The 9,991-nt window shown below is 37.1% G+C and overlaps 1 protein-coding gene across 1 annotated transcript in view; it reads right to left on the bottom strand.

Moving 5' to 3' along the window:
- SEC61A2 (Sec61 alpha 2 subunit (S. cerevisiae)) overlaps nucleotides 1-9,082 on the bottom strand; it is a gene marked incomplete at its 5' end in the record, with an annotated part of 14,565 nt that extends 5,483 nt beyond the window's left edge. Inside the window, 5 exons of the mRNA XM_010184220.1 lie at nucleotides 1-71; nucleotides 215-346; nucleotides 3,124-3,202; nucleotides 5,054-5,119; nucleotides 8,958-9,082. The exon at nucleotides 1-71 is cut by the window's left edge and continues 66 nt beyond it. Of these exons, the coding sequence (XP_010182522.1) occupies nucleotides 1-71; nucleotides 215-346; nucleotides 3,124-3,202; nucleotides 5,054-5,119; nucleotides 8,958-9,082 (473 nt within the window). The remainder of the gene's footprint in view (nucleotides 72-214; nucleotides 347-3,123; nucleotides 3,203-5,053; nucleotides 5,120-8,957) is intronic.
- Between the last annotated feature and the right edge of the window lie 909 nt (nucleotides 9,083-9,991).

Below are 9,991 nucleotides of genomic sequence, written 5' to 3'. Positions count from 1 at the left end.
AGCAGGATCTCCATACATTCCAGTCATAACATACACAATGGCTTGGCCAATGGTAATTATCATCCCAAATACTAAAACAAGAGAGAAAGCAAATCCTTTAAAAATATCTGCTGAAATCGCCTACCAAAGAAATCTCACATCTAGCATCACTTGGGCAGGCTGCTTTCCCAAGAATAAAAATAAACGTATTCATTTTAAATGGAACAACGCTTACATTTCTGAGCTCCATTGAACAAGGCTCTGTCTTTTGGAGTATCACCAACTTCAATGATCTTCGCTCCAGCTAGCAGCTGCATGATCAAACCAGATGTCACAATGGGTGAGATACCTAATTCCATCAAAGTACCTAAAAGAAGAAAAATTAATGCAATTGCCATTCAAGCATCTCTCCTAAAGAATTATACTCCCAAGACATCAGGTCTGTTGAAAGGTTTCTGACCTCTAAGGAACATTTTTCATAACCTTTCGAACACGTCTATCCAGTACAGGTATGATCAACATAAGGACCATTATCTTCCCACAAGAGGCGGCTGCTGTGTTAAAATCCGTAATTTTGAAGGCAGCATGAAAAACCTATGTAGCTTTTCACTTCGAATAGTTTTGTGAAACCATGCTAACACTAAAGGTCAACGCACACCGAAGCTCAGCTCTCTGGCATATCATATCAAGGAACTGTTCACTGATTAGCATCTTGTTCCTGGTTGTTTACTGTTAGTGCTTCAACTGTCCCATTTCCTAAAAGTTTAATTTTGAAGACCACAAAAAAGATGCCGCAGATCCACAGAAAATTTCCTCCTAGCCGAAGATGCTGAAAGCTGAAAAAAACCCAGAAAGTTAAAAACTTGAATGAAAATTAAGAAACCAGAACTACCAAGTGATCAAACTTTTCACATTTTCCAAACTGGAACCTTAAAGAAAGAAAGTTTGGGTAAGGGCAAACATTTTACAAGTTTAATATTCAATTAAGGCAGAACAAATTATTTTGCGACCATCTTTTCCATGGTCCCTCACAGGAAAAATAATGCTCGTTTTTTTCTGATGTTAAGTCATAATATCCACCAGGGAGAGTCCAAAGAGAATCAGCTTACAATTCTTTTCAGTTCTGTACATTTAAGTGTAACTCTGCTCTCACATATAATACAGTAGTGTTTCATCATAAAATTACCGAGAAAATGATTAATAAAAAACTATTTAGCCACTGCAGACTTGTAAAGTCTCGACAAGGACCAGTGACAGGGGAAGCATGGTCTGTAAGGTCATAAAGAAGATGAAAAGAAGTAGAAACAGTAAATCTGTAGCTGATCAGCCTAGAAGCTCATCTGTCCTCACACCTCATCTCTGAACAGGGATCCCTCTTTGGGGGAAGTATCATTCTATATTTCCCTTTTCCCATAGATCAGTCATTTATTCAAAAACTGCTTCTGGCTACTCCTGTCAGTAATTTATTAAGAAATTTTGAGGTATCTGTGCTGCTTAATAATACCATTGGCTGCCTGTCCTCCTTACAGTGTAAGGAAAGTATAATTCTTACAGTATAAGGAAAAAGTGACTATCTGTTCCTTATCCGCTTTTTTTCCAGAGAGGAATATTAAAAACACATTTGGGATATGCACATTTCATAGCAAAGAATTCTTAGGATCTTAGAACTTTTAGGATCTCTTTCTGTAGATTAATGTCTACCTTAGATTCTCTCTGGTGCCTTTTCCAGAGTGCTTTTTTTTTAGATCTTTCATGGCATGGCAGATTAGAACCACATGCAATATTCAATTTGTGGCACCCTAAAGATTTGCATAGATCTTTCAGATAGATTTATAAATCAGAAGATCTTTTCAAGCAGCTCTTAAGCCATTAGAAGGTCTTCTCTCTTATCCCGCAATAGTTTAATTTCCTGAAGAGCCTTTAATGAGTAATGTGAATTTAACAAAGGGTTTCTGAGCACCTCCCCTATTGTCTGGAGTCTTCTTTTCATTTCTGTTTAACTACCAGTTCTCATTTCAGTTCTAATTTTTAAAAAAATTCAAGCACTATTGAACATTTTTTTTTCCTTTCTTTAGCGTTTTCCCTGCTAGCAAAATGTAAAATGTGAAAGCATTAAAGTCATTACTGTAATGAGATTCTTCCATACTTGCATCCTAGAGTCTACACACTGTTCAGTACCTGGTTAAATATTATGTCCTCTTCTCACAGAACTCTATTCCTCTAACAGCAAGAAAATGAGGATGTCAAAAACGTTAGCCTTCACCTCACATCCTCCAATGACATGCAGTCAGCTGACTCAGGTGAAAATTAACTTTCACACTCCTGCTTTTTGTTGCCTTCACAGTCTTTTAGTCTTTTCTTGGCGAGCGTTGCCATTCTGTCTGGGCAGTGGACAGCATATTTAGTATCATATGCTGCTAGTGAGACACAGAATCTTATATGCAAATTCTGCAGTAGAGTTTAAACTGGTGTGACAAAATTTGCCATTCCTAATTTGTACCTTCACATTAGAGGGTTCCAGTGATTTTCTTATTTCCAGCCAGTTTTCCAAGACACAGATGACGTTAGTGTCCTCATTTAGAGTCATGCATGCCACGTCATCTTTGGTTTTAGACTTCCAGCACTAGTTTAAGTCTTCTTATACATTTGGTTGGGATCCACTTGTCTATTCTACAATAAGTTAGTTTGGCTTTGCTAAACTACAATCCTAATAATCTCTGCCCTCAGCTTCCCCACCTATAAATCTACTCACCCATAATGTTGCCAAAATATTACGAGGCATAACTGACTTGCACACACAAGGTATCTTCTAGTCAGCACTCTCATACTGCACATTAGTGCGGTTCATTAAATGGTGGGCAGAAGATTCCCTGTCCCATGGATTAATTAGAAAGAGACTGCTCTACAATTGGAAACAGAATCGTGCCAAGATCAAGAATCAAGATTATTCTCATCTGCACGTCAAAGGAAACCCCATTCCTAAGATGAAGTACTCTTCATCAGTCATTTTTAATTACATCTGTGTTAAGAACGTCACAAAGTGTTTCAGCACGACATCTGGGTTGTATGAAATTTAACAGCCAACCGTTTTTCTCCTGGTCTGTTTATACCGATACAAAACAGAGAATGCAATAATCTACTAACCTCTGTTTGACGCAAGGATGACTCGCATCCAATAGAACGGATCTGCAGAATCCGATGACATGATTCCAAACAACGGGATCTGTCAACGAGCAGAGCAGTATTAAGCAGATATACAAAGCAAGCTTGCATTAATCCATAAATCTTAGTGTGTAATGATTCAACCGTTACACTGTTGAATATCATTTATTCCAACTTTTTTTTAATTAAACCAGAGCATACAATAACAGAGATACTGACACCATCTATTTTAATCCTCCAACTGGGGTGTGACTCAGAGGACTAAACTATGTAAACTAAGACCTTTCTACAGGAAAAAGCAGAAACCCCTAAAAAGTAGAGTCAATGCACATAAAGCAGATTACTGAAGTTGAAGATGTAAATGCCTGACATATGCAGTTCTGGAGTACTACAGCTCCCCAGAAGAACAGAAAAAGTATAGAATAAATAGGTTAGCCACCACAAATCATTAACAGAGCACGGAAAAATAACATAATATTCCATTACTAATTTCACCAAAAATTTTGCAGCAATTTTGAGTTTAAAAAAAACCAAACCAGAAAACTGTAGTAAAACATCTTTGAGAAGACAGAAGACGGCGGGTTTTTTTATTTTTTTAATACACATTTTTTTTAATGGTTGGTTTTTAAAACATAATTTCTTTTCAGTACAAATTAAAGATACAGCATAAACTACAATGTAAACATCTTCCTCCAGCATGTTTAAATATTCAAATTCTACAGCTGGGAATATGTTTTAAAATATCCCATACAGAACTGTCAAAGTTAGCCAAGTTTATATAACACGTCCAATATTCTATATGGCAATACTGAGAGATTTTAAGCACTTTAAAACTCTTCTTAATCACAAAAACAGTACAGTAGGAATCCAGGCAATCTTACAGACTAATTCCTGAAAACTCTAGTCTGCATCATCCAATTTCTTTGTTCAACTACTACAAATCTTTTGTATAGATTCAAAATCTTACTTATGCACCTATCCAGCAGCTAGGAAACACAGAGAAACTACACGTTCTTTGAGCTCTAGTACAATTTCCACCTCCTCCTTCCAAAAAAACAGGTACGTACAAGAGCTGGGCTTCAGCCTTTCAACAGTCCTTCAGAGTTGTAAACAAAAATACTGCGCCAGAGACTGAAATGGGTAAGTTAACCTAAAAAGTCTCATTCTGAAGATGTACAGTCCATTTTAAAGCCTCTAGGAAGTCTACAAGTTCAAAAAAATACATATCAAGTAATACATGGGTTCTTATTTTCGGCAGTATCTGTGTATTCTTTTTGAAAAAAATCCAAACCCAACAAAACCGAACACTGTTTACAATCCAAGAACAGGTTCTAAGAACTCCTGTAACTATGAGTAATAAAAATCACAAAAATGTTTACAAAGACTTGTGTTTTGCAAGGGTTTTAGCTCACATTTTTGTCAGTATATTAACAAAAAGTATGTTTCTGCAATCTTTACAACCCATCAGTTTGTTCAAGGGGAATCAAGTAAACACAGTCACTTTATTTCACTTTCAAACTTGCTGCTGCTAAAATTTAAATTTAGCTATGAGCAGAGAGTAAATAATACAGAATATTGCTCAGTTTGTTTAGACTACTTGATGAATAATTAGCTTGGCCGTTTACCCTGTAGCCAGCATCACCCTTTGACAGGACCTTTCGTATAACAAGAAAAGACATTAAGTATTTTAGACTAAACAGAAAGCATTAGTTTCTGAAAGCATATACAATAAATAATAAAGACTATTTCAGAGAATCAGGTTTCTTTAACTGAACTTTAAATACTCAACCACAAAAATACATAAGTGAAACTGGTAGGTCAACATGAAACAAGAACTTCTCACGCTTCTGGCACTCTACTTTGTATGTACAGAACAGACATTTTCTGAAGCACAGAAAACATCACCACTCACCTGGCAGCATACTAAGAAAATGAAGAGCGTGATAGCCGTCCATAGTACCTTCTCTCTGAACTGGATCTACAGAACAGATTGGAGAGATTAATGTGGTCATTGCATGTAGAATTTTCACTGTGCTCTCACATTAGTATTAAATGCTACATCATTCAGGATTAAATGCAAAGATATTGAACCAGAAGGCACAATTTCTCGTTAGAATTTATTTTTATATGATTTCAGATTTTATAGAGACAGACAATCATGGGCTTCTGCATAGTCAGAGAACACTTACATGGGATTTGGTGGATAGCGGGGCCAACATTCAATGAGTAGATGATGTTTTAAATATAGCATTCTAATACAGCAGTTATTTACAGAAAAGCAATATTATGGCTAAAAGCACGGCCATATCAGAAAAAATACGAAAGACTGAGATTAAAAACTTATCTTCAGTGATTTGTGCTCTACGTTTCAACAGATTGGAGGCATTGTTTTGTGATGGTGGAAGTTATTAAACTGAAACACTATCAAGTTTTTAAAGACATTTAACTTCTGTGAAGATAAGTGATAAATAACAGACCCATGAGTTCTGGATAGCAATTCAAAATATTTAGAATGAAGTTCTTCAGAGGGTGTCAGAGGAAGCTTAAATTCACCATTATGTTCATGGACACAAGCCACAAAAAGACTCTTTTTTCACCTCCAAAATATTTTTATCGATGCAGATTATATATTACTTTAGAAAGAATGTCAGATCAACGATCATTAGTCACTAACACATTGAAAAGAATCTCAGGGTCACAACATTTGAAGCAACTAGTGCCAGGTGCAAGAGGGAAGAACCACAATACGTAAGTTTGAAGCAGAGGATTACTCAAAGCAGAAGACAGAAAGAAATGCACTTGAAGAGACCAGAGAGAGCTAAGATGCAGTGTTATGTTCAAGTTCCCACCTCTCCTCCATGGACCATAAACGTTAGGGTAAGCGTGGTCACTGTAGGCAAGAGTACAGCAGCTACTAACACGTGACATGAGCTAACATGTAACACAGATACAGCAGAAATACCACATTTCTGCCTCCAACCACTCAATCTGCCTGTAGAGATGTAACAAGAAAAGGGATTAGTGTCTGGATTTACAGGTACTGAACACCCACAAATGAGAAACTATAATCAGATGCAGCAGCACAGCTTCTCAAGCAAAAGAAAACCCAGTAGTAGTCTCTTTGTGAGTGAAAGCATACACTTAGAAGCAAAACAATCCCAGTAATTTAATTTATTTACTGATACTGCCTCAATCTTTTAAAAGAGTCCAGATGCTAAAAATACTTACAGTACAAAGTAAAAAAAAAAAGTGACACCAGCAAATAAATCCAAACAGTATCTTGTGTCAGACTTTATGCAGTGCTGACCCACTTTACCAAGTGCTGCTTGAATTCTATAATTCAGATTTTAAGTACAGACTTTTACAAAGAAAAATGCTTAACCAAATTATCTCTGCATCCTAACAGTTAACCTTAGCTTCTGAGGTATCAGTCCAGCTCTACAACTGCTCTAGCTCTCTCTAATTGCAGTGAATATGAGCATTAAAGAAATTCTGCATCACCCAAATCACAGTTATTCACACAGAAAACAGTCTCTATGATTCAACAAGACAAAAAAGAAAAGGGAGGCATCTGTATCCATATGCCAGGAATGGCAAAATACACACTAGTACCAAAATATTCCAGCCACAAATGATAACAAGCACAGGGCCAGTACATTTTATCATCTGAACAGAGTCAATTGGACATTTTATTCCTTTGACATTTTTTCTTAAAACCTGTGAAAATGAAGGGACTTAAGCATCATCTTCCTGGTGCTCTGAACAGTGTGTTCTACTTGGAAAAATCTGCGTATGAGAAAAAAGCAGCAACTGCTTCTGCTAATTGAGTTGCTCAAAACACGAAAGCAACACTCCTCAGTGACAGAAAAAGCCCACTTCCCTCCTCAACAATAATGGCAAAATGATTCAATCAGAGTCCAACTGAATCAAAACTTTATCTTCACTTAACAGTCAATACAAGTTAAGAGAAAATAGATTTCTTTCTCCATTCTGTTATCTTCATCTCTTGTCCTGGACCTAACCAACCCACTAAAACCATTACTAATGATGTCTGCCAGGGACAGCTTGCAAGAAAACAAAATAAGAAAGAATTACCTTTATACAGAATGACCTAGGTCACTTGATAAACCACACACAAGCAAGGAACATAACTTAAAATGGTCAAAGGGCTCTGCAGCGTAGGAAAGATGTTCCCAATTATATTTTCACTTCAAATTTGTACAAAGCTGGCAACTGGCAGTCATTGCCTAGACAGCGACCTAGATAGTAATAAAGACAAAGTGACCCAAATAGCAAGGACAGGAATTTCAGCACCCCTCTAGGCATCCTTCATCTGCTGATGGAGGACGTGGGCAGATCAAGCCCCTGTTCCTTTCTGGCAAACAGAAAGGAAGGAGGAAAAAAGACAAAGAGAAAAATCACAACCATCGATGAGCTTTACAGAAACATCAGTATCTGCAGATTTGTCTTAGCCTCCTCTTCCCATCCACTTCACTAGACAAAAATGGGATGGATGTACCCAGCTAGTCACAGATATGCCACGAATCAGCACCAGAAGATTACACTAAGGTTCACCGCTGCAGAAACAAAGGTGGGTGCCTTCCACCCAGTGCTGGCACATCCAGATCTTAGTGGAGGGTCTGGCTCTGGAGATTCCTGCTCCAAAGATACCTTTATATGACCTAAATAAGTTTTTTGGAAACCTGTCCCAAAAGGTAAAGATGCTGGAAAGCAACAAGGAAAGACAGATGGAGCAAAGAGCAAGGGGATAAATCTCAATCTTTTTAATAATCAATTCCAGAGGGGAATAATCAGCAGTTTTTACTGTATCTTCTTCATTCCATCCAGCAGGCTCAGCTATGGTTACTGGCACAGGCACCTCTGCATCCAGTCCTAACCCTCGGGAATGTCTCATCAGCATAAGAGGATTCTCTCAGACACTGTCATGTTCCCAGCTAGGCACTTCCTTTTAAGAATATAAAAATCAACATTTAGCTCTTAAGGAATTTTCATGCCAGTCATGACAAGGAATATTAGGTACATTTGTTACTGTAATTAGAACCTTTGGCAAATGTGCTTGCTTGGGTTTTGGAAGTAAAGAAGGGAGGTGTGTGACAAAGCAGGACTCTTTCTGATCTGCAGAAATTAACTAATTTTAATCTATAAAATGTGCTGAGAAATGGGAGGAGCTTCTAGGGCCAGGGGAATAGAGAGTTCAGCTGTAAACTAATTGAGCTCACTGATTTCAGAACAAAGAGAAGTATCACATCCAGGAGGTGAACAGGGAGCAATTATCTGAACTATATTGCAGATCACTTTCCCACTTCATCAAGGTGAATCACAGCTACGGAAGTGGAAAATATTTTGTGAGAAAGGAAGAACTCAATTTGTGGTTCCTAAATTACAGCACAAGCCTTTTCAAAGTAATATATAAGCCAGCTCAAAGCCCAGACTTGTGACCAGTACTTAAAGCCAACAGTAGTATCCATAGGGAAAAAAGCACAAAAACTCTGCTCTAGTACGTTAAAATAGATCAAATCATATGGAGCTGAAACTAAGTAAACTCAGTGAAGAAGCAAGACTTTTTCTTAAAAATCAGTTAGTATAATTACCAAGTGGAACAACTTATCAGAAAGTTGTTAAGAATTCATCATCATGGTAATCTTTTACCTTAACGTGGATTCCCACTCCTCCAAAGAAGAATACATCCTACATTAGGGCCCACCTTCTGTATTTATATTGGAGCGTGGACTTGAGTATCACAATATTCCCTTATCTGCGAACCAATTAAAGTAAGAACATAATGTGGCACTCACTTTTCTTTCTGGTTTCTGGATTTCAGGTAACACTGCACAGAACGGCTTAATAACTTCCAAAAATTTTACTGTTCCAGAAGAACAAACACACACACATAAAAAGAGAGAAAAATACATTAATGAGCCTTTATGAATTTATAAAACATCACAGAACTTTATTGAACTTCTAGGGAGGAAATAAAGCGTACGCAACGCTTTATAAGTGTATTGTTTAATCCACACACACTCTAATTCAATATCTGAAAACTAACGCCCTCTTCTTAAAATAGGTGAAAAAACAGCAAAAATGTTAAAGAGAATTCTTGTTCTGATCAGATTTTCCCCATCCTTTTTTCCAAAGCTGGAATAATTTTAGATGAGAAGCAGCACTGCATGTATCACCAGAAGTGAACTAAATTGTATTCTACCTAAAAATAAATGACCTACTATCAGTCTGTTCTAGTTAAATACAGAAGCAAAGGATACTGACATCAAAAAGTATCCATGTAGAAATGAGTATCTTGTGTTTTAAAGAAGTATTTAACTGAAAAAAATAATCCAATCTCTAAAATATGTTTAGAAATCTTAATTTAAATCACTGCAACGCTTATTGTGATCAGAACTTGGGGATTTTATTTTAACTTTTGATACATCTCTCTCCACTGTTTCTCCTTTAAAAACACAGAAGAGTTCTACATTTAGCTCTTTTCCTGGAAAAAGAATTTAAAAAATCATAACACATGTGCTTGGTGGGCAATTTGTCATCTAAAGCTCACACATTATTCCCAGTTCCAACACATTCAGATAGCCACAGAAAACAACCATCAGTACCTCTTCAAAGAAAACGCTTTTATTACACTGCAAGTCAGCTTAAGAAACATTTTGGTGGACATGTCACGTTTACTTCTACACTTTGCTGTGACACATTCCTCTTTTATTTATCCCAAGCCTTCAGACAGCTCCTCAGAAGGCACATCTTGCTCCACAGAAGGCGGCACAGCTCCCATGTTAAAATATGAAGGCCGGGGGGGGCGGGAGGAAATAAATAACCCACC

This window comes from Mesitornis unicolor, unplaced genomic scaffold, assembly GCF_000695765.1.
Source record: "Mesitornis unicolor isolate BGI_N332 unplaced genomic scaffold, ASM69576v1 scaffold16995, whole genome shotgun sequence".
Taxonomy (NCBI): Eukaryota; Metazoa; Chordata; class Aves; order Mesitornithiformes; family Mesitornithidae; genus Mesitornis; species Mesitornis unicolor.
The sequence above is the reverse complement of the archived record's forward strand: the minus strand, read 5'-3'. Positions and strand labels throughout refer to the sequence as shown.